This window comes from Lytechinus pictus, chromosome 2 (assembly GCF_037042905.1).
Source record: "Lytechinus pictus isolate F3 Inbred chromosome 2, Lp3.0, whole genome shotgun sequence".
Lineage (NCBI taxonomy): Eukaryota > Metazoa > Echinodermata > Echinoidea > Temnopleuroida > Toxopneustidae > Lytechinus > Lytechinus pictus.
The window spans coordinates 62,480,576-62,506,852 of NC_087246.1; the positions used below are offsets into that span (position 1 = coordinate 62,480,576).

The 26,277-nt window shown below is 37.1% G+C and overlaps 1 protein-coding gene across 1 annotated transcript; it reads left to right on the forward strand.

Annotated features, from left to right (window-relative positions):
- Positions 1–3,943: 3,943 nt before the first annotated feature.
- LOC129253836 (PR domain zinc finger protein 15-like) lies at positions 3,944–25,131 on the forward strand. Its single transcript, XM_064095357.1, has 4 exons — positions 3,944–4,076; positions 11,321–11,803; positions 16,111–21,597; positions 23,640–25,131. The coding sequence occupies exons 2-3, from the start codon at positions 11,398–11,400 to the stop codon at positions 19,719–19,721; spliced, it is 4,017 nt and encodes a 1,338-aa protein (XP_063951427.1). The 5' UTR covers positions 3,944–4,076; positions 11,321–11,397; the 3' UTR covers positions 19,722–21,597; positions 23,640–25,131.
- The last annotated feature ends 1,146 nt before the right edge of the window (positions 25,132–26,277 follow it).

Sequence of the window (26,277 nt, forward strand, 5' to 3'; positions counted from 1 at the left end):
TTAATATAGGTCCCGAGCGAGCGAAGCGAGCGAGATAAAAAAAAATCACCTTTTCATGAGAATCTAACATGAAGATAGATTTTAACGTGATATTCAGAAAAATATAATACACTTTCCTTTCTTTCCTATTTTTTTTGTTTGGTTGTAGAACTTTTGGGGGCCATGGTCCAAACTCATCCATATAACAGTGCTTTATGGGTGGGGTCCAGGGCAGAGCCCCGGAACCTCTTGATATCAAATCCATTTTAAACCCGTTACAGATGGCCACTTATTTTAATCAAATTGCGTGTATATTTATATAGCTTTAATACAACACATAAATTCAATGCAGTTGTGTATCGTAATCATCCAAATATTGTGAAGGGCACACCATAGCAAATGTGGGAAAATTTGTAAAAAGTCGCCAGCGAGCGAAGCGAGCCAGAAAAAAATGGCCTGTTAAAATGAAATTCTAATTATGTGATAGATTTTTACATCATTATAGCAAATATCATGTCATATTTTTTTTTCATTCATCTCATTTCGCTGCCTCCTTTATTTTCTTTTATTTCCCCTTGGCTGTGGAACCATCCCCGGTACGCCAGTCCTTCAACGTAAAGCTTAATGCAGGAAGGGTCCATATAGGGGCCCGTTATAGAACCCATTAAAGGTTACAGATGAAGAGCCCCCACTGCACGGGGTCTTGACTCTTGGACAGAGCCTTTGGAGATTTAGCAAGTTTATGATAGACTTTCATACGACATTATGCTATATACCATCCATTTTTCTTCCCGCTCGTTATCTCAATCCTCGGTAGCCCGGTAGTGTACGTTATCTTGTCCCTATTCTTTATTTTCCAATTTAGATTTTGGCTAATTCCATTCTGCCTTTATTTCCCGCTTTTGTTTGCCTGTCATACTAATCATGCTAATGTAATTGTATATCGGGGCGACTCTTTCTCACTTGTTCTTTTTTCCTTCCTTTTCCCGTTATCTTTCCGTTTTCCCTTTCCCCTTTTTTCTTTCCTTTCCCTTTCCCTTTCTTCCCCCCCCCCTTTTTTTTTTATTTTTCCCGTTTTTTTTTTAATTTTCCCGGTGAGCTCCGCCAGGGGGGGCAGCTTGCCCCCCCTGCCCCCCCCCCCCGCCTGTTACGCCACTGATCTCCACTTGTTCTATTGTAAAGTTGTTATATAAAATTAGGTTTGTTCAATTTTTTTCCTCCAAGAACCAACAAATATTGGAATATACTAATTGCTACAGCTTATTTCATTATAAGGGAGACATAATTTTCTCTCATGAATGAAAAAATGAAACAATTATTATGATTTTATATTAGAATTCAATAACTTTGCTATTTGTTACCAGATTCTTATGAAAATTTTTCAGCATTTTGCTTTGTAAATTTTACTCTATTTATGTATATACAAATATTTTCGGTTCAGAGCATCCCTTTAGGACATTAATTAAAGGACAAGTCAACACCAACAAAAAGTTGGTTTGAATAAAAGAAGAAAAATCCAACAAGCATAACACTGAAGATTTTCATCAAAATTAGGTGTAAAATAAAAAAGTTACTAAAATTCAAAATTTCCCTTATTTTTCACATAATTTCATAAAACAGTCTTCCTGGTCGTAATGCAAATAAGGGGACTGATGACGTCACCACTCACTACTAGTGTATTTTATTATGAAACATTCTAATTTTTCTCCTCTTTGTCATGTGAAACAAAGTTTCATTCCTCCTAAACATGTGGTATGGTTTTAACATTTTATGGTTCAGTCGGCAAGTTGGTCCTTATTGTCAAATCTGTACAAACTGAAATGTTGTATAATTCAAACAATAAAAACAAAAGAAATAATGAGTGGGGAACGTCATCGACTCTGTCACTGAATTCACTCTTCTTTTAAAAATAAGGGAAAATTTAAGATGTCATAACTTTTTTATTTTAATTCTGATTTTGATTAATTTTTAAGCATTATGCTTATTGGATTTTTCTATATTGATTCAAATCAACATGTTTCTGGGATGGACTTGACCTTTAATTACAAGAATAAATAAGACAGGAGCTCCGTACGACTAAAGGGGCAGTTACAGGGGGTGAACACCCCTATAGTTTCAAGTAGTGAACAGAAAAACATAAATGTATGAGATATATAGAGAGAGGGGAGGGCGAGGTGGAAATAAAGAAGAAAAGAGTCTGGTTTGTTTAACTCCATACTACGAATGATGAATAAAAATTACGTCATCTTTACACTCTAAAAAAAATGGGTAAAAGCGCTCCATGAGAGTAATTATGTGTCCAACCAACATTGGGCATTTCTTTTGGGCATTTTTATTTATCCAGTGTCATGAAAATTTTGCCCATTTAAAGTAATTGCTTCTTTTTTTTAAACCTTACCGGACAATATGCTTCCGCATTGGGTAAAATACTGCCCCAAATTGGTTGGACACATAATATTTACCCTAGTGGTGGTAAAATTTTACCCAATATTTTTTTTACAGTATAACTCCCCCTTTCGGTATATATTAAAATATTCAGTTTGATTATTAGTCGATTGATTAGTTTATTAATTGATCAATGGAGATTGAATTCCCCATAGCTGATGAAATTAAGTTCCCACCTCAAGAGAGAACCATATAAATTAGTACAGATTACGGACACATAAGTTGGAGTGATAGGCCAGAGTAAATAAGACGAGAGCTCTTCATGATGAGAAGTAGAGAAAATAAAGAAGAAAACGGGAAAGATAGAGAGAGGGATAAGGAAAGAAAGGAGAAAGGAGATTATAAGAAAATAGAGCTAGATGGGGCCCGTAAAACAGCAATAATCTTTAAAAATTTTATTGTATGATTGATTGCATTGACCACAATGAAGGCCTATAATAAATCGTGAAAGTGAAAATCAAGCGCTATAACCTTTGTGTTACGGCTCCCTGCATGGCATGGCCCTGGAAGCGGGGGTCCTGGTTGGGGGGGGGGGGGGTCATGACATTTGCTCCAGCGGCAATTGCTCCGATGGAAAATCTGCCCGTTAAAGCAAACATAAAATCAAACCTCTAAAACTAAATAAACCCTAATCCTTCTCTTTCATTTAATTATTTCAACACGGTAAACGAACTTCAGCCAGTGGCTGTTGTTCTGAACGTCCGTGCGTACACATTATTCACATTATTCTGATCCAAAAACTTTATTACAATCCAAACGTTAACCCTATAGTACCTCCGGTCGAAGCAAATGTCGTGTCACCGCTGGGGTGCTGAAGCACACCCAAGAGTTTCCTGAGGGGATGGGTTGTTGCGTGTGTTGGTATAGGTATGGCATAATTAAAATAGAAGCAAAATTACCTACTTTTTTTAGTGAAAGCCTTTTTTTTCTTTTTTTTAGTGTCAAATTTCTCGGAACAAAAATGATCTTCATGTTGTAATGAACCCCTCCCTTTTTTGTTGTTGTTTGTCACTTTAAAAAATCGTTCCCATGCAGAACCCTGCTGCCTATTTCCCCCCTTACCCTAGAACAGGGGCCGCGGAACGGTTTTCAAAGTGGGGGGGGGGGGGCTGAGCAAAAAGTGGGGGGGCTGACCATGCAAAAAATCACAATCATATGGTCATTTTTACGTTTTTTGTACATGGTTTTGGAAAAAAGTGGGGGGCTGAAGCCCCCCAGCCCCCCGCTTCCGCGGCCCCTGTAGAATACCCTGAATGAGGAATAAAATTTGACGCCTTTTGACCTGCTTTTGACGTCATCTGAAATTTAATTGCAGTCCCTGTATGAAGATGAGACAACCGTAGCAAGGCATGCATTCGTCCCCAAACTAATGAAAAACTCAGAATTGTATATCCAAAGACAGCATAATCTTGATCATTGAAGCATTGCCATGCTTCAATCATCCCATCATCACAGCAATAATTAGGTCTGAAAATATTTTTATTTGGCACAAATTTTTGCACGATGGCGAAACAAAATTAGTCTAGTGCCCTCTACGATGTGAATTTAGCTGCACAAATTGGAATATGGCGGTATTAGCGCTGTCACTTCTTTGCAAGGATCAGAAATCAAAAGAATTATCTGAAAGAGCTCCAAAACTTACAGGTTATTCGGTAGGTAAACATCTGTTACTCGACATTTATTTTTTTTCTCTGTAAGATCTTGAATATCTAATAAATTGTATGTGGATGGATACATTTGATTTGCTGTTGTTTTTATAAAGTTTTAGATTGGCATGTAATGGCATGCCATTGCATTCTCTGCCCAGAATTCAGTCTACACTGACTAGCCTACAGCTGCTCTGCTCTGCCGGCCAGTCATGGTGGCCAGGCCAGGCGGCCATGGACGGTTAGGCCGGGTCGGGGGCCGGGGGTGCGCTTAGCCAGGAACGCGGCTCCTGGAGCTCATGGAGAGTAAAAATCATTCTCCTAACGTAGGCTTACTCTCTACAGAGCCAGGGACGAGATTGCCATTGGATTGCATCATTGCTCTACGCGCACTGACTCAATGAGTATTTTGGAGACAACAAATTGTTGTCTCCAAAAGGCAAAATACATTGTTGAACAATTGAATGTTGCCCCAAAATTCAAATTATACTCGTTTTCTGTAACTTAGTCTTAGTTAAGATCACTCCTAGTACCAATGAGGTCCAACATTACATGTATGGACCTCATAGGCTACATCAGTAGTATTTTTGGTTAGAAATCTCTGAGAACAGGATATTTATATTATTATATCACAAGTACAAGCTATATTCCTTTCTCTTATTTAAATTATAATTTTATAGTGTAAATGCATCGTTAGCAACAACAAAAAAATGAAAGAAATGAAGGGGAACTTACATTTTCACGGCTTTTTCCTGATTTTCTGGGCAGCTGCTCTTCTCTTCTGACTCGCGATCGAAGCTGATATGAAGATCACGTGATTCGCGTTCTCGTCAGCTGATCGGTTGGTTATTCTTTTCGTCAGACGTTAATAATATATATTTTATAATGCTAGCATTCATCGCTAATTTAGGTGAAAGAGATTGAAGTTAAACAGCGCCAGGTCGGAATCATAATTATTTTGGAAGAGTGTATTTATACACTCGATCTCATACCTGACGTAGACGGCGCTATTCAACAAATGCACAATCTTCAATATAAAAAATAAAACAGAAAGAACGCCTTGAACACAGGCCAAAATGCCTAACGATTTCTCCGCGGCATTAACAACTATCGTAAAGGGCGCTCCATTTATCAATAAAGATGGATGCTAAGCTGTCTATGGCGACAAAATTTGCCGCAAATATTTACGAAGAATTGTGAGAAATGGTCTGAAAATGCAACAAAAGAACCGGTGAGTACCGATTAAACATTATTAAAGTTGTAAATAGATTATACATACCTTGTAGATTTAGTTTTTAAGGTGATATTAGTGCTTAGTTCTAAGCTAGGGAGGCCCAAACGCGCGTGAGTGGAGTCCCAGTTTATTAGCACGGGTAAGTATTGGGGTGTCGCCTAGAGTGGTTAAGGTCTAAGGTTTTGAGCCCAAACTGTTGTACTTGTAGAAATGGGCTAAAAGTACATTGACCCCCGCATGTAAAAAAAAGCTTCGGTCTCTGTTGTTAAATTGGTTGTTCCGCTGAACTCCGTTGGCTCCACTCACCAAATGAGACCGAAGTTCTAACTCTATCTGTACAGGGACTCGAGTCAATGGCCATATGTTTATTGTTCGTATAAACCAAGGAAGTGGGAGTTGCGCAACAGCTGAAGTAAATCACTGTTTTTGTCCTCTTTATTTATTTTTTCTCGTTATGGTGCATTTCAGGCCAAAACGGAATAACAATCTTTATTTTGGTCCAGTTCTTATATTAGGGTGCCTGGAGAAAAAAATTATTTTTCTTATTTCAAGAAAATATCACATTTTCTTTGTGAATTTGAAGAGAAATGACCTTCAGACTGACAGAAATGTAACATTTTTGAAAAAAATCCAATTATTGGCTGCAAAAAAGAAGAATGAAATTAGGTAAATTTTCAGCATTTCTCTGCCATAGACTAGTTAAGAAATGGACACACACAAATCCAAATTTTTAGCTTCCGAGAGCTGTTATAAATTTATTATTAATGCCAAAAACTTGTCCATAAAGAGTTCAATAGGATTTTTTATGCTCTATCTGATGGTATGATTTTTATAAAGATTTGGAAACCAGATCACAATGAAAAATTGCGACAAAGTGAAAAAAATTGTGCAAAACAGAAATTTCATTTTCCCATAGAAAACGCATGAAGAAATGGCAATCTCAACACACACAAAAATAAGGGTTTCCAATTTATCTCTAAATCCTTATTTAAAATGATCATATAAACTTGTCCTTACTGTCAAAAGAAGCCCCTGAATTTTCTCTTTCCATACATGCCAAACACAAGTTAATAATCAATTCAGATCACATTTTTCTAGTAGCCTGAACTTCCCCGAAAAAATGTGCCATATTTTCCCCTAAATTAGCCTGTTTTATGCTGACACTTTTCAGTGTGGCTTCAGACACCCTACTTATATGGCAAGTTCCCCCAAGACGTTAGCGATGCCAAACCGGCCGCGCGTTTGCATCGGTATGCTCTGCCCCCGTGTAAAACATGGTCTCAGAAAACTCTTTTCCAGTCTTTAAATATTCATTCAGTAACACTCTGACCCACAAATATCCGCAGATTATCAAATTAAAATACGAAATTCTCACTTTACATTCTGATTTGAGGTTAGAATCGCCAGATAATTTGCACTTGAAATGTGTCATTGAAACCTGCCTGATCGGACGATGCGCGCGGCCATTTTGAATCGCAGAAGCCGAAAGTGGAAAGTACTGCTCCTGTCATAATCATGTGACACACAAGATTTTGACTTACACCAGTGTTAGTGGCAAATTGAATCGTTAGCTTAGTACTTTTGCTCTGAAATTCTGTCTAAAAAATCAGATTTTTTTTTTTTGCATTTTGATATCATGATTTGTTGAGATTTTGTTGATATGGTGATTTGATGATGACATGAATGTTTTGACCCCTTTATCGTACCCCTACACATGAAAAACCAAAAAACTCCTAGCATCATTAGATTCTTTGAATTCTAAGCTTTGTAATGATACCAAACTTGTTACCAATTAGTAAACCGCGAAATACCGCCAGCGGGAAAGACTGGGGCTTGCACTGTCCTCAATCTGGAAAATTTAGGGTCAATGTGGAGACTGTAGTCTGTTGAGTAGGGGTGTTTAATTTTTGGTGATTATGTAACAGATATTGATGGACCTTTCTTGCCCTTTTAAAACCTGATTATGGCCCAAGGCCCCATCTTTTTTTAGCCCAATTTACTATAGATCTATGTTTACCCCTTCCATAATTTGCCCCAGGCCCCTGCGTGGCATTACAACCCGCCCCCTCACCCACAATTGCCATTACTCACCCGACCCAATTTATTTTTCTTGGGGGGGGGCCCTATGTTACAAGTACCCCAAACATTACTGGCCCTTGCCCCGACCCCATTTTTTTGGCTACCTTTACTCGTCCAACCTCACCGGTCCATGCCCCCCCATCCCGACCTTCATTTTTTTTTCTAGCTACCTTTCAGTCGTCCAAAATTACTGGCCCCTCCCCCTATCATGACATTATTTTTTTTAGCTACCTTGACCTTTGTCCCGGCCCCTGGCCCCCCCCCCCCCATCCCGACCCCATTTTTTTTTTTTTTTTTTTTTTTTTATCTATACCTTGACCTTTGTTCAACCCTACCGACCCCTGGTCTTCCCCCCATCCCGACCCCATTATTATTATTATTATTATTTTTGCAACCTTTAAGTGGTCCCCCGCCCCTGCCCCCCCCCCATCATGACCCTAATTTTTGTTATTTATTTTTTGTTACCTTACTTGTCCAAACATACCGGCCCCTTCCCCCAATCCCGACCCTATTTTTTTTAAGCAGATGATACGTGTGGTATACTACATGTATACCATTAACCAATTCATTGATCGGTGATCAGGCAGGTTTCTTGCATAATGATAATAATAATCAACAATGGTATTTTATTTCAAGAATGTTAACAGCATTAACTGAATTGTACAGTTATTACATATAAACAAAAGAAAACAGTATAAGTACTTTATAAAAAATGATATCAAATTGCATTATATACATGGATACAAAGCATGAAGAAGCATACATCTTTTGAGGGTAATAATGGATGCAGCTGGGCAAGTTGTTAATTACATATTCATCTCATTTGCATATTTACTATTTTTGTAGAAGATAATATTCTATGAATTTGTTCTTGTGCAATTGAACATCATATCATTGATTATACTTGTATCCAATTTATTTGTAATGAAATGGCCCATACACAAGAACAAACATTGTAACATATACAATATGTATACTATATTGCGTCATCTCATTTGCATATGCATTTAAATTTGCATATTTTGTTTGAATTATATATTATACTACTTTTTAATCAAGGAAGGGCCACTTGACATATTGTTGGTGGTTAATTACCTCATACATGTAGTTTGAATAGAAATATTTTTAACATACATGTATGTTTACAATATGCGTATCATTGCATCACAACCTCATTTACATATAGGATCTTTGGCATCTTAAATTTGCATATTTAACTATATGAAACACTGTTTTTTTAATAGTTTATATTGGTTTAATCAAAGAATGGGCCAATTGACATATTTTGGTGGTTAATTGCCTCAAAATCACTAGCATGGGTGAAATTACAAAGGCAAATACACATTCCGCATGAGCGGCAGACATTTTTAATGATATGCGTGCATATTTAATTAGATATTTGCCTAATTTGCATAAATTAAGAAAAAAACGTCTTATTGCGAAGAGCAGGTCACAAGCTTCAAAATGAATGGTCACAACATATGTATACAGTAAATATTTTAAAATGATGTGGCATCGCTACCCAAGTCTGCGCAGTGCCCCTTGTCTGCGAACATGCGTATCTGCACGATTCTAGTAAAAGAAGATACGTAACGAGCACAAACTTTAAACATGCAACACATAGACAGGTATTCAAAAAAAAAATCCGACTCAAAATGGTGGAAAAATAATGAATTTAGGGCATTTCATGTGACGGCCTCAAAATGCAGCCTTTCTCATCAAAATCCCTGAATCGTGTTCAAAGTGAATGAGTGCGCAGACATGCAGTATAATTTTTTTTTCAATCTGAGAATGACTGCCCAAGGTTTTTTCAAGAAAATCCTATATTTTCTTTCATTTTTTAATGAGAAATTTGGTACACTTAATAATATAAGGAACATTATTAACTGAAAGATTTTGTGAAATAAGAAGAAATTCATGTTAAATCTTAACTCAAATTATTAGGTGCGCAGACTTGGGGCCCACCATCATAATATATTTTCATGAAATTAATAAAGACAAAAATCGATGAGCCTGTCGGGGCCGGGGGATTTTACATTGTTAATCCCCTAATGGCGGCTGCACGATCGTGAGCCGTCTGTGTATGAGGAGAAATAAGAAAAAAATTAAACTGTTAAAAAACTCCTCGAAACAGACGGCTGCCAGCTGTCTAGTACTAATGGTGCGTGTATTTATTCAAATAAATTTAGACAAATGAGAAAAATAATTAAAGGTCAAGTCCACCCCAGAAAAATGATAATTTGAATAAATAAAGAAAAATCAAACTAGCAAAACGCTAGAAATTTTATCCAAATCAGATGTAAAATAAGAAAGTTATGACATTTTAAAGTTTCGCTTATTTTTCACAAAACAGTTATATGCAAATCTCAGTGATATGCAAATGAGACAGTCCATGATGTCTATCACTCACTATTTTGTTTTTTATTGTTTGAATTATACAATATTTCATTTTTTACAGATTTGACAATTAGGACCAACTTTACTGAACAATATAGTAATAAAACAATTCTAATACCCCTTTCATAAGCCCAATTATGTGGCTAATAGCAGCATAATTTGGTCGTTAAATCGGAGGAGGACCAGAGTTATCCACATTATTTTGATGCTGCAATTATCCGCATAATACCAGCATCGGGTATTATGCAAATTAAGAGGATCTCAAATCCGATTTTGCAAGTGCAATACAGGCATGATCCCGGCATCTGATCGGAAAATGGAGACCACACTTACGATAGCTTAGAATCTCAGCTACAACATACTCCAAGCTCAGAGAAAACTGACAAAAAGAAATGGAGATATGGATCGCGAAAAAGAGGAATGTAAAATCCAGTTTTGAGAAAAAGTCATTTCCCATAGAGATTGCACACGAAATAAGCGAAAATTACATGCCTCTATAACTTGCCATTTTTCAGGATGATCCGTTCCTTTAAATGTAAAAATAGCCATCACATTAGAAAGAGTATGTCCTCAGCTACAACATATAAAAAACTGAGCGAAAATTGACCACTATTTACGGAGTTGGAGTCAAATTTGCATAACTATAATGACGTCATAAGTAGCAAAGTGGAAATTTTTAGTTCCGATGCCATTTTCATGACGTCATGATGAAATTAAGGGTCAAATGTGGCATGAAATCATATCTCCCATCCATACTCTATTCTATATGAAAAAAAAATTTGGGGTCAACAGACTTCCTGAATTTTGTATAGGCATGTTTTTGCACATATATTGTGTCTATGGTTATTGCGTGCGCGCGCGTGCTGTAAACTTTGATGGAGGCTAATTCCGTTATTACTTGTCGTAGAAGGTTGATCAAGGTATCAAATTACTCGGAATTATATTATCGATGCATTGATATAAAAAAAATGGCAATCCTATGCTCTATAGTGCCGTTAGGCGCGAGAACGCGCGCTTAACTGTGCACGCGCGCAAATTTTTGAAATGCTTAAAATGACCTGAATCATACTCTGGTCAAAAAGTGATTTTGAGCTTTTTAAATTTTGATGCACGCGCACGTCGTGACCTTTACATGACCTTTGATGACATTGACAGTTGACCCTTGACCTGAAGTTAATGTGATGAAAATATTGTTGATTTTTTATAATTGATAATGAAGATATGATTGAAAATGTGAATTTACAAAATGGCGTCTAGATGACGTCATGATGACCTTTTGACCTTGAATTTGTTTTATACACATGACATGATAAGTCCCCATATCTGATGATATTTTGAAGATAATTGATGATGTAGATTTGGAGACTTTGTGACAACAATAAAAGGGCGGAAAAATAAAAATGAATAAATAAATAGATAGAAGAAATAAAAAAGAAAATTCGTACGAAATAAATAGTTGATCTGTCGATTGACAGATCACCTAATGATATGTTACTCCTATTAGAGGTACTCAATATACCCTTATTTTATTGTTCCATAGATTTGCCGGAGTCCATTGATCAGGCACTTTGACAGACTGTTTGGTAAACATCACAAAAGAAATCCCAAGCAACCAAGATGAAGAGCAGAAAGAGAGGACGACCTGCTGCAGACTCTTCTGACAAGCCTGCAGCTAAAAAGGCTGCAATCAATTCCCCCGCTCAAGGAAAGACCAGAGCCACATCCAAAACAGTGCAGAAGCCTACAGTAAAAAAGACGGTGGTAATCAAGAAAGTTTCGGCTCCCGCAAGGAGCAAGAAATCTAAACAGACAGAGACCAGTCGGGTAAACCAGAAGAAACATGCTCCAAATAAAAAGAAAACTCTTCCAATCAAATTCAGTGGAGCCATGGGGAAGTCCTCGGGTGAAGAATCTGCTGAGAGAAGAGACCAAAAGAAGCAGGATGAAGCAACTACTGAATTATTATTATCTGAGACATCAGTTGAAATGGAAGATGAACACAATTACAGCAAAGATCCTAGAGGTTTGTACATTTGGCTGTGTATTTAATAAAAATGAACAAATGTTTTCATTGAAATGTCTCCTGTATTTGGCAATTGATTGAAAATGTAAATTGATTTCTGTTGATGAAAAGAGCAGTTTCACAACTTATTCACATGCCTGTAGTTCTGTTTTTAACAAGTAACTAGGATATGACAAAGCCAAATATGTGTGTTTCAATCACAAATTGATAAAACTCCTGTGTTGATTTAACACCAGCCCGGAATCTATATATATCCACTCCTGAGTAGTGTTAAACAACACCAGTTTGGTTTTGGTCTAACACCAGATATGTGTTAATACAACACTAATTAGTATTAAAACAGCATCGGTTTGATTCCAAACTGGTTTTATTGTCTCACCTGCATAGCAGAGTGAGACTATAGGCGCCGCTTTTCCGACGGCGACGGCGGCGGCGACGGCGGCGGCGGCGTCAACACCAAATCTTAACCTGAGGTTAAGTTTTTGAAATGACAGCATAACTTAGAAAGTATATGGACCTAGTTCATGAAACTTGGCCATAAGGTTAATCAAGTATTACTGAACATCCTGCCTGAGTTTCATGTCACATGACCAAGGTCAAAGGTCATTTAGGGTCAATGAACTTAGACCATGTTGGGGGAATCAACATCAAAATCTTAACCTAAGGTTAAGTTTTTGAAATGTCATCATAACTTAGAAAATATATGGACCTAGTTCATGAAACTTATACATAAGGTTAATCAAGTATCACTGAACATCCTGCGTGAGTTTCACATCACATGACCAAGGTCAAAGGTCATTTAGGGTCAATGAACTTTGGCCGAATTGGGGGTATCTGTTGAATTACCATCATAACTTTGAATGTTTATGGATCTGATTCATGAAACTTGGACATAATAGTAATCAAGTATTACTAAACATCCTGTGCAAGTTTCAGGTCACATGATCAAGGTCAAAGGTCATTTAGGGTCAATGAACTTTGGCCAAATTGGGGTATTTGTTGAATTACAGCCATAAATTTGAAAGTGTGTTGGTCTAGTTCATAAAACTTGGACATAATAGTAATCAAGTATCACTGAACATCCTGTGCGAGTTTCAGGTCACATGATCAGGTCAAAGGTCATGTAAGGTCAAAGAACTTTGGCCACGTTGGGGGTATTTGTTGAATTGCCATCATATCTCTATAAGTGTATTGGTCTAGTTCATAAAACGTGGAAATAAGACTAACCAAGTATCACTGAACATCTTGTGCGAGTTATAGTAGTTTTCAAAATCAGCACTGCTGCTATATTGAATCGTGTGATGCAGGTGAGACGGCCAGAGGCATTCCACTTGTTTCAATACTTCTCTGGTGTGGACATATATAGATTCTGGGTTGGTGTTAAATCAACACCGGAGATTTTGCAGTGCATTAGCATAAAATTGAAGCATGTGCATGTAGATTAGAACACTGTCATGTAGGGGTAGGGGTGCTTGTGGGCAGGGAAAAATTATATGGGGGCAATGGAAAATAAAAAAAAGATCCCAGAAAATCCCAATCCACTGCAATGTTAAAGCTTACCAAATAAATGTAGGTATGGATAGTATTGTAGATTGTGAAAAGTAACCCCCAAAAATGAAAACTTAAGTTTTTGCCTGCTAGGGGGCCACTGGACCCAAAAGTTTTACTACTAAAAAATAGGGAATATAAAAAATAAAAAAAAGGAAACCTGGGTGAAATCTGACATTATTTCCTTAATATTTGATGTCATTGTTACACAAAAATAGAGATTTTGGTTTTTAAAAGATGAAATTTTGCTTGCCCTCATGTTGTGTTGAAAATGCATTTTGAGAGCAATTAGCATGTGTTCTTAGTCCCCCATTCCACAGAAGGGAGACCTTTGAAAGACCAAAAATTGGCAAGGTTTTACAGCAGTCTCCAAGATAAATGAAATTTGTAATTTCTGTGGAATGTCTTTCAAAGACCCCTCAAATAGCTCCGAAAAAGTGTTTGATACTTCTTTTAATACTGGGCTTAGACTAGTCCTATGGAGATATAGAGATCTTTCAATGGTCTTTCAGAGATCTTTTATGCAACAAGTGATCTTTCAGAATTATTTCCATGGACTTTTCTGGTCTTTCAATGATCTCTCAAGAGTCGGTAATCTCCGCAAAAATCTTGAGAGACTGTCAAAAGATCATGAAAAGATCATAATAAGAACTTCATCAAGTTCATCAAGAGACCACTGAAAGACCATTTTCTTGAAAGACCACTGGAAGGCTGTTTTGAACCGTTTCAAATAGTTTTGGAGATCATAGAGACCACAAAGATCACTGAAAGATCAATCAGGAATTATAAACGACCTCAGAGTCAGAGATCTTTGAACGTTGCTTGAAAGACCTCTGAAAGATCAAGCAAGTTCCATGGTCTTACAGCGGTCTTTCAGAGGTCTTGCTCTCTGTGGAATGTGTATTTAAAGGACAAGTCCACCACAACAAAAAGTTGTGTCTTAATAAAAATAGAAAAATCTAACAACAATAACACTAAAAATTTCATCAAAATCGGATTTAGAATATTAAAGTTTTGCTTAATTTCACAAAACAGTTACACATGTACATGTAGTACATCCTGTTCCATATGGCTGATATGCAAATGAGGTGAGTGATGACAGCACTCATTATTTCTTTTGTTTTTTATTATATGAAATATGGAATATTTCCAGTTTCTCCTCATTGTCATGTGTTATTTCTCCATGAACATGTGGAATTACCTTTTTTTTCTGCAAAGCAGAGCGAGACTACAGGCGCCGCTTTTCTGATGGCGGCGGCGTCGTCAACATTGAAATCTTAACCAAGGTTAAAATTTGGAAATGTCATCATAACTTAGAAAGTATATGGACCTAGTTCTTAAAACTTGGACGTAAGGGTGATGGTGTATCACTGAATATTCTGCCTTAGTTTTGGGTCACATGACCAAGGTCAAAGGTCATTCAGGGTCAATGAACTTTGGTCATGTTGGGGGTAATTTTTGAATTGCTATCATAACTTTGATAGTTTATGGATTTAGTTCATGAAATTGGGACATAAGAGTAATGGTGTGTCACTGAATGTCCTGCCGGAGTTAAAGGTCACATGACCAAGTTCAAAGGTGATATAGGGTCAATGAACTTTGGCCATGTTGGAGTACTTTTGTCAGTGAAAATCACTGACAAAAACTTTTCTTGAAACACTTCCCTTGATTTTGATTAGCTGCTGATGAGATATATTACCATAGAAGTTACCAGATCCAGGGGCCGTTTCACAAAGCTGTTCGTAAGTTAAGAGCGACTTTAAGAACGACTGGTGAACCTTTCTTATGCGCTAAACCATCACAATGAACAATTTGGTGCATACCATTTACCACAACAAAGAATCACCAGTCGTTCTTAGAGTCGCTCTTAACTTACGAACAGCTTTATGAACCACCCTCCAGGGCCCCATTACTGAAATAGTTGCAATCAAACACAACTCTAAAAGCCATACACAACTTGATTTTCAACCAATCAAAAACGTATATGAAGAACTTGCGATTGATTTTTTTTAACACAACTCTTTCTGCAACAGGCCCCAGCAAAGTTGCCTTATTTTTTATGAAACAATTGCCTGAACAAAACTAGAAACATTGTGCAAGTTCTACTGTACCCTTAAAGGTCAAGTCCACCCCAGCAAAACGTTGATTTGAATAAATAGAGAAAAATCAAACTAGCATAACACTGAAAATTTCATCAAAATCGGATGTAAAATAAGAAAGTTATGGCATTTTAAAGTTTCGCTGATTTTTCATAAAACAGTGATGTGCACAACTCAGAGACATGCAAATGAGACAGTTGATGATGTCCATCACTCACTATTTCTTTTGTTTTTTATTGTTTGAATTATACAATATTTCATTTTTTACAGATTTGACCGTAGGGACCGACTTGACTGAACCATATAGTGTCTAACAATGCTAATTCCTTATGTATAGGGAGGAATTAATTACTGTTTCTCTTGACAATGAGGAGAAATTTAGAATATTTCATATATCATATAATAAAATACAAAAGAAATAGTGAGTGGATGACGTCATCAGTCTCCTCATTTGCATACCGACCAGGACGTGCATACAACTGTTTTGTGAAATTAAGCGAAACTTTGAAATGTCATAACTTTCTTATTTTACATCCGATTTTGATGAAATTTTCAATGTTATGCTTGTTGGATTTTTCTCTTCTTATTCAAATAATTTTTTTGTTGGGGTGGACTTGTCCTTTAACCATTACATTTTTTATATATCTTTTTTCTTTTCAGATGAACTGATGAAATTGAATCTGCTGATTTATGCCTGCCCTGTATGCAAGAAGTATTCCTTTGATCCTCAGCAGATGACCAATCATGCAAGGACAGCACACGAGGGTAAAGTTGGTGTTATGCTTATGTTGCCGCTCCCAGACGTCAATTTACCCAAGCTTGCATCCCCACAAAAACAGCAAGTATTAGCATCACCTCCGCCAACCAGGGTTGTGAGCCCGGCTGCAGAGGGAAACAAGACAATGTATCGCTGCGACAAGTGTGATAGACAGTTTGATCGTGCTAGACAGATGAATATGCACAGATGTCTCCAGATGAACAGGAGGAAGTCATCGCCCCGCAGGGGAGAGGAAAGCACATTATCAAAATCCCCCAGTAGAGCAGAAGAAATGTTAACGCTAATGACTCCCAAAGAGAACAAGAAAGAGTCAGAATCAGAAACAGTCACATCTCACTTGGTCATTGTTGAGAATGAAGCGACAAACACTGATAAAATTAAAGAAAGTGGGGTGGAAGATGGGAAGAAGATTCCCCCAATACCTCCCAAGACTGCTACTGATCTTGTTGACACTGAATCTCCACAGCAGTTTGGAGACAGCCCTACCAAAGTAAGAAGCTTTGACGAGGATCCCATGGATAATGGCATTGATGATGATGGTGATGATGATGATGATGGTATACCACCTACACTAGGTGTCCATCTAAGTAAAGACATACCACCAGAGGACAGAGCTGGCACATGGAAACTCTGCAAAAGAAAACATGTGACAGGGTGGAAGTGGGAAGCACAGAAAGTGTCTGATGAAGAGATGAAGCAGATAGCTGAACAGGAAAATGAGAAAAGGGAAATGGACATGATTGAGAAGGCGAAGAATGAAAAGGAGAAGAGCAAAATGGAGAGAAATAAGGAGGACAGTGAAAAGGTAGAAGGTGAAAAAGAGGAGAGCAAGAAAGAGGAGGATGAAAAGGAGAGTGGAAAGGAGGAGAGCAAAGAGGATAAGAGCATAGAGGAGAATAGTGAAGCTGAAGAGACACACAATCAGATAGATAAGATAGGCAGTCAGGTAAATATTCCTTCTACAGTATTGGGAGAAGATGATGATTACGAGTTTTGTGAAGATGATTATGTAGAGGATAATGATGATGATGAACCTGTTCCTTTTATACACAACCCAGAAGTGGGAAAGAAAATTGACCCTGATTCATTAATTGGCAAGTACCAAGCACTATCTGATATACTAGACGATGATATGATGAAGCAGTGGGCTAACAAGGATCCACCTACAGTTGATGAGTTAAGCAAATATATCAAAAAAGTACACGGTGGACTACAGAGTCCTAATGGGGAAGCTCTTGATTTTTTCATGTGTCTTATATGTCGCAAGGTGTTCAAGACTAAGAATGTTATGACTCCTCATATATTTTCTCACATCGGATATCGTCCTTACATGTGTGTGCAGTGCGGATACAGTTCTACTCACAAACGTGGCTGGACAACTCACATACAGAAACATAATGATAATGAACTCAAGTGCTGGCATGGTCAATGTGTTTATGTTGGAAAGGATGCAGAGGATCTTGATGAGCATAGGAAGACCCACGCTCCATCCTTACGTTGCATTCTTTGCGATGTAAAGTTCAAAGGTCAAAGCACCATGCTTGGTCATCTGTACATCAGCCATCGGGAGGAAATCAGGGAAGGAAAAGGGAAAGAATTCTACACATTAATGGCCACAGCTGGGCGAGCAAAGAGTCAGATTGTTTTATTTGAGTGTGATATTTGTGGGCAGAAGTGCAAGACAAAGAAGAGCTACTACACTCATATAAGAATGAATCATGCCCCACAATCTGGCTCAAAGAAAGCTAAAGGACGAAAGAATAAAAATGGAGAAAAAAAGAAGAGGAAGAGGGTGAAGAAGCGCTCATCTTCCCGCAACTGTCCTATGTGTGGAATGGCGTTTGAAGGTGAAGTAAAATTGACACGTCACTTGAACACGCATCCTTTTATCTACCGTTGCTCTATGTGTGAAGAGAAGTTCTTGACATATGGCGCACTTAATGAGCATGTTGGATTCCACAGGGCTGATCAGGAAGGAGAGTTCAACCCTCAAGACAAAATCAATGAGAGTCTACGAAGGAGTATCTACTTGGCTGGGCAGATGGATAAAGCACTGGAAGCAGACAAGGTACAATGGGCGCAGCGCAGAACCGGAGCAGAAGCACCTAAGAGTGCGATGACAGGCTCCATCTTTGATGATTTAATGTCAAAGATCAGTATTCCTACTGAAATTGTAAGCAAAGAAGAACTAGAGGAAGTTGGGGAAGACTTTGTCAATCTGAATTACAAAAAACTGACCCCTTCCATATTACGATATATACATTTACGCTTTGGGAATGTTGAATGTGGAGTTTGTGGGAAACTCTTCCCCAAGGTTGGACTATGTAAGGATCATACTAAGAAGCATACAAAGGTGAAGGACTGCAAATGCCCCCATTGTGATTTTCAAGGTAAAAATAAGAAGGCTCTTGAAAGTCATTTGGCCAGGGTCCACAATGAAGGTGAATCTTTCCATTGTCCTAAATGTGATACCAACATAATAGGTGCCGAGCTTTACAAGCATCACATGAGGAGACATGCTAAAGAAGACTCTGGACCTTACACATGCACTTGGTGCAACACGGTTGAAGGGAAAAGGGAGGATATGAAGAATCATATCATGAACACGCACCCTATGATGCCATTGGCCGAGAGTACTAAGATACTGGGACAGGGGGTTGTCATCCATAGAGAGAAGGGAGCCCCTTTCTTGGTGTGTGAGGTGTGTAATGAAACCTTCCGCCGTATTTGTGATCTTCGCCGTCACATGTGGAAACATTCTTCTGTGAAGCGATTCACCTGTGATCTCTGTGACTATGGCTCTGACAAGCGTGGAAACATCATAAGCCACATGAGGAAGCACTCGACTGAGAAGCAAGCAGCCTGCCATGTCTGTGGGAAGATGTACAAGACAATGCAGAGCCTGAAGCTTCATGTCCAAACTGCCCACTTGAAGTTGAAGCCGCACAAATGTGACCTCTGTGATTATGCTGCTGCCCAGCCAGTCCATTTACGTCGGCATGTTGTCCTCCACCACAACACTGGAGAGCGCCGTCGATTCCGCTGTGCCATCTGTCCCGACTACAGGGCAACTGATCTGCAGGTTGTGAAACGGCACTACCAGAAGAAGCATCCCAATCAGAAGATGAACCTCTCCAAGTGCTGTCCACCTGATGCATTCAACCCATCCACTATGAAGAAAGACAAACACCAGGTTATCCAGGTGGTGCCATCTGTACCTTCTCTGAATGAAACACCTGCTGTCAATCATGACACACCGATGCTGCCTGAGTCAACTCAAGAGATGGACCATGAGCAAGTGAACCAATCTAACGAAATGGATCCCGCCATAGTTGAGGTACAGACAGAACAACATCAAGAAATTCCTCAAGACATGACAGTTGAGGTCATTCTCCCGGAGGATCAAGGCCAGCTGATTGATATCAATTCTTCTCTTCCAGATGTTATCAATGCTTTAGCTTCACTTCAAGATTCTGAAATCATCTCTCAGTAATACCCAGGTCAATTCCAAAAACATTTCTAAACTTAACAAAGACTGATTAACAATAAAACATCAAATTTATAATACTACTCAGTCAATCCAACAAAATCTATTCTTATCTAAACAATGACAAATTGAAGAAAAGAAATCATGTGCATGTTCATCAGAGTGCTGCTGGTTTGGCAAGTCAAGTATGACACTAGTCACAACACTAAAATTATATGACTCTACGCATCCTTAAAGTTAAGTCCTCACTAAATATTACAAATATTGCAAATGGATCAAACGTAATCAGCTATATGTCAAAGACATATAGGTGAAACCTGCTTAAAGATTGTAGAAAGACTGGTGGAGTAGAAGAATATAGATAAGCAATGCAATATATTGTAAATGTTGGATAATTAGAAATATGCAGGAAGCATTCTTCATTGAATATCAATTTAATTCATTGAAAATCCAAGACAATCTTGGTTTTGAAAACCCATACAAATTATACACAAGACACAGATAAACAATTCAGAACCTTCTTTAAAAATCAAGGTTGTTATTAATTGAAAATGACCTCTATGCAGTATTGATCAAAGTTATAGAATATGAAATGATATACAAAGAAAAAAAACTGACACAGAAACGCTGTTTCAGTTGCTGTTATAAATTTACTGAATATGATGTAAGAGGTGAAGAAAGAGAATGCTTTTTATTATTTTGTTGTTGCTACCCTTGGAGTACAGAAATGGTGCCTGTCCATGCTGCATTGATTGAGCTGATATGAGTTGAATCAACCGGGGTAAAAGTGTCAGTTTGTTTGGTGTGACTGGGTCTTAGATGCAGAAGGCTCAGGTTATTTGAAACAGAGATACCCTGACTCCAGAACCCTGTAACATTAAGCTCAACGATTGATTGTGGGCTGAATTGTTATGATTGATCATACACAATAGTCAATGCAATTGATTATAGTAGAAATCGGCACTACAATCAATCACTGAGCTTTATGTTACAGAGTCCAGAAGAATCCACTTCTACAGTTGAGAGTCAGAAACTAGCCATGTATAACATTTTGCTTTTTGTTAACGAGAGTTGAACAGAAGCTTGTCCTATACTTGCAGTTTACTTTTTTTTGATGAACCCTGAACATGCCAGATAATTGTTGCTGTTTGGGACTTGTGTTTATGAAGCAGTGCCACTTCTCCATTATTATTCCTTTATCAAGTATAAACGTCTATTATCGTTGCACCTCAATAAGATGATGGTTTTGTTTGTGACATTAATGGAACTTATTTACCCATTCTGACTTTTTTTATTCATGAAAAAGATCATAAGTAGTGTGTTTACTTTTGAACATAATCTGGCCAGTGTGATGATATGTTTTATATCACTTGGTCACGCTGTTTGGCATTCTAATGAAAGCAATTTCTAGTCACATTTTAATGATATGTATTTACAAATGATACGTCATTGGTAATAATAAGGAGCGTTGTGGCCCAGAGGATTAGTCTCCTGACTTTGAAACAGATGGTCGTGGGTTCAAATTCCAGCCATGGCGTAATTTCCTTTGGCAAGAAATTCATCCACATTGTGCTGCACTCAACCCTGGTGAGGTGAATGGGTACCTGGCAGGAATTTACTCCTTGAAATGCCTCCACACTGTTAAGGGCTGCGGGGCTAAAGGCAGGGTAATAATATCCAAGTCCTTTGCAAACGCATAGGGGTGTTTTCTTATAATGTGATTGCGCACCACAAGAACTGCGTTATTATTATTAATGCAAAAGCTTTTGCCTGTTCGGAGTCACAGTTTCGCTGATGTTACTGCAACATTAGAAAGCTGCTCCAGAATCAGGAGAAATGTGACAATGCCATTTTAACAATATCAACCACAAATAGAGTACAGGTGGCCGTTTCATAAAGCTGTTCGTAAGTTAAGAGCGACTTTAAGAACGACTGGTGATCCTTTCTTACGCGAAAACCATCGCTAATGAATATACCATTTATCCAAGGCTCCACATTAACTTTTTTTGGTGGTGGCCCGTTCGGGCCACCAAAACCATCAAATAATTTTTTTTGGTGGCCCGATATTAAAGTTTGGTGGCCCGAAAAATATAAAGAAAAACATTAAAAATGAATAAAACAAACTTCTGAAATATTAATTCTGCAGCCACTACCACTAAGTTCCTTTCACTTTATACATCTTGTATGTAAACCTTGTTTGCTGTTATTTTACTTTGCTAATTGATAATTGTTTCTATCGTTGTAAAAATGAAATGATTGAAAGTGAATAAATGAATTGTATTGTTCGCAGGTTGTGTGGACTTTTTTAAAAATCTCTGTATAGAGATAATGGTAAAGTAAATAAATAGTGCATAGCAAACTCAGATAGATGTACAAAACAATGGTTTTTCCTTCCTTCCTCTTTGAATCCTAAAACCTAGATTATGCATGCCCCAAATCCAGTTTATTTCTGTTTTCTCTTTTGCAGTATATAGAAGGAGAAAATCACAGAAAAATATGCTGCAAAATCAGAACAATGCATAAAAGGGAGAAACAAACGAAAATAAATTTCAAAAAGTATATAACAAAAAGAAAACAAAAATAATAAAAGGAATTAGTGAAATAAAACAAAAGAAAGAAAATGAAGAAAGAAAAAAACAAAGAACAGGGAAAAAAAGAAAAAAAAATTAGAGAGAAAAAAGAAAAGAAAATTAAAGAAAAATTAATAAAACAAAGTTAATATAAAAATGGGGAAAAGGGGAAAATTAAGAAGCCATTACATATATTTTTAACAGCTGTGGCAACAGTCTATTCTGACTGGAATATAATTAAAAGCCAAGCATATAATTTTCACTTACATTTTGGGAATGGCACATTTCTATTTTTATATCCTTTAGTTTGTATTATTTTATTTTCAGTAGAAACATATTTTTTAATCAGGCATATTCAATGGGAAGGGGTATAAATGGTTTAACCACTGTCAAAAAAAATGAAAGAAAAAAAAAGAAAACGGCAAAAACTATATTGGAAAAAAAGTGTGAGAAAAGTCCTTCACTATATTTGCCAAAATGTTGGAAAAAAAATCACATTTCATATCAATGAAATGCCTTCCCAAAGTATTTACTTTCTCAAGAGTGGTTTAAGAAGTCATTTATAAACAAGAAAGAAAGAAACTGTCTGTTTGTTTAAGGCTAGAAAATACACAGCTTCGAAAGAAACCAAGTATCAACATACATACAAATGCACACGTGGGACTGTGATGTACTTGCCTATGTGTTTTTATGTGTATTAATTCATGTGGAAATCGGTCTTTTTGAGTCAAAAGAGAGGTCATAATTCCTCTTCTTAATACTTGCAAATAATCAGGGTACACCAGATTTTCGTAATATAGACTGTAGAATTTCATTTCATTGGTGTAAAAGGTGACTTTGACTTAGATTTTCAAAGTTCTGTGGAAGATTTCTCAGCAGCAACATTTTTTATCGCAGCTCCCTGAGTCTGAATAGGCTGAGCTAGAGTTAGAGCACAGCTGTATGCAGTGGCTTCATGCAAAGCTCACGCCAGCCGGCCGGCGCGGCTGGCTGGATAATAGCTACTGTATGCTATAGCTGTAGGCCTAATATGCAAACTGTGTGTGTGTGTATTTGTGTGTAGATCAACAAAAAAGGCGCATGACGAACTGGCTTGCAATTTGAGCTGTAGAAAGTTGATAAATGCGTGCAAAATTGGGAGAAAAATTGCGCTACTTTGAAAATTATTGGTTGCCCGATTCGGGCCACCAAAACTTAACATTTTATCAATAATGGTTGCCCGAGGTGAATTTTTGGTGGCCCCGGGCCACCGGGCCACCGCTAATGTCGAGCCTTGATTTATCAAAAGAAAGGATCACCAGTGGTTCTTAAAGTCGCTCTTAACTTACGAACAGCTTTATGAAACACCCACCAGGTGTACAATGTCGTAGGAAGGAATTAGTCAACCATTGTAGAAGACAAATTCCTTCAAGTAGGTGAATTGGTAGTTATTCAATATTCTTACACATGATAAAAGCAATGGGTTGCTGGTGGATTATAGTGAATTTGTTCATAAATTTGATGAGATATGCTATATAAATCTATATTTGTATGCTCATGTAAATATTTTTTTTGTATAAATAGACACAGTAATGAACTGTTTTCAATTGATTATCGGTAATCTGTGTTCTTCGTTTTCAGATAGAGAAGTTTGTTCTTTTTCCGATAAAATTGCTTATTTATTGTAAATGATTTTACATATATTCCCAAAGTGTACCTCAAGGAATTTTTTTCCCCCGAGTATGTGTGAAGCTGTGAGCCTTACTCCCCTATACAGTAGGACAATTTACGTGAAATTGTGGGTTTACAATGGAGCATTTGAAGCGAATACATCCCAACCTTCTTTGTTGATGAAAATACATTACAACATCACAATTTACTTCTATGGGAATTGCCCCCTTTTAAAAATATGATTAATGTTTAACCCTCTTGTTTCTAGCTTAAAAATATTTATCTACATTCAATTTCAAATAGTGCATCTTTGATGATATTATCAATCTGCCCCCACTTGAGGTTTATGACTCTATAGATATGTTTACAAGTTTGAAGTATATTATATTACATATATTTTGTTAAGTTCCTATTCAGTCATTTTACAGGCTACATGTGTGTTTCAATTTTTTCAATATTGAATCAGAAGTTCACTTTAGAACATTTAATTTGCACTATGTTGTGTTGGTACAATTCTTGGTTGTTGATATGTGACATGTTATTCAGGTAGATGGAGGCAGGGTGGCACAGTTATTACCCCCCCCCCTTCCCCCAGACCACATGTTTGCTGCTTCACACCATGCAAAGAGTACAATCAGTCTTGAATGTATTCAGAGGAAAGATGTTAATTTGCCATATGTTAAAAAATAATTATAATTCTCTTTATTTTCATTTTGAAATTTTATGTCATATTTTTCCATATTCAAAACACTTGGTGAATAATTTTGGATTCAAACTTTACTCTCATCTGATGTCCCTAATAGCATTATTAGCAATAAAATTCTGAAGTGTTCGTTTAGATTTTAACTTCAAGGAATAACCATCATTGTTCTACATGGCCTGCACTGTTAAAAAGAGACATTTTTAAAAGAGCCTTGTTTGGGTCAGACCTCCATTCAGTTGTAGAATTATTTGTAAATAGGTGTCAAACTATGACATTAGATTGTGTAGTTTGCTGTAATTAAAGAAATTGTACAAAGCTTTCCATGATCATTCCAAGTTTTGCCTTTTTGATGTGTACCACAATTTGCTCTTCAGAGCAGGCACTGAATATTATTTCATTTAAAAAGCTATTTTGCAAGGATATCTTATGATGAAAATGGGTGTCATTACAATGTATTTTTGATTAAATGACCCAATACTATTTCTTGCAGTTATTTTAATTGTAATCATTTTTTATTGTATTAGTGTATGCTTGATTGATCCAAATCGTGCATAAAAGGCACAATTTTATGCCTCTGTCCACCAAATAACCAGGGCTGTACACAGATTGAGCCAATTAGTATCAAACTCGCTATTCCTTATGTACATATTGAGTGGATCATAAATTTTATCATAAGAAATATGCGAATTTCATATTCAGTTTATTTCTATTTCCATACATTTTATGATAAAGCTATCAGTCGTTCATGATAATCATACAGTTTTGATGGTTTTACACCATACCTGTTAAGATTCAAACCTGAAAATTTTACAAAACAGTGTGAATAAGGAAAGTATGTATGAAAACAAAATTAAAGGTGACTGCTAACTTTCTTTTGCTCATTGGTATTTTGAGCAAATTTTCAGGTATGGACATATAGTAAAATGATTGTTGACTTTTATTTGAATTATGACAAATTTGGGGGTCCTCAAAACTATATTCCTTTACATTACCGTCCATTCTTGAAATGAAGATAATGATGTTGATGATGATAATTATGATTGTGATGATGAAGATTATAATGAATTTTATGCTGATGATGATAAATGGTGATGGTGAATATAGTGATGAGGATGGCGATGAGGATTATAACTATGATGGTGATGGTAATGATAACGATTGCGGTGACTATGGTGATGGAGATGATAATGATGGTGATGAAGGTGCCAGGGTATGTTGATCCGGGATTTTGATGTGGGCCGGGGATTTGGGGGAGTGGGTGGTCCTCATTCTGCAAATAAACTGAAATGTGACATTTTCACAAGTTAGTAATGAGGGTAATGGTTTTGAGACATTTCTTTTCCCACACTATCATTTGACTTCACTACTTGATTTGTGGGGGTAGGTGCCCCCCCCCCCTATACCACCACCTCTGGATGGTGAAGATAACATTGGTGAATCGAAAGGAGATGAAGGAATGGGTTGAAGGAGAGAAGTGAAAGAGAAATCCAAATTGGTAAAAAATATAGAAGAGGGTAGAATAGAATATGATTGTTTGGGAATAAATCTCGTATTTACTGTGAAGTTAGTTTTGGTATAATTTTGCATCGCGACCTAGTTTTTATTTCTTCTTTCACATTCATTTTTTGCCTATTTTTTT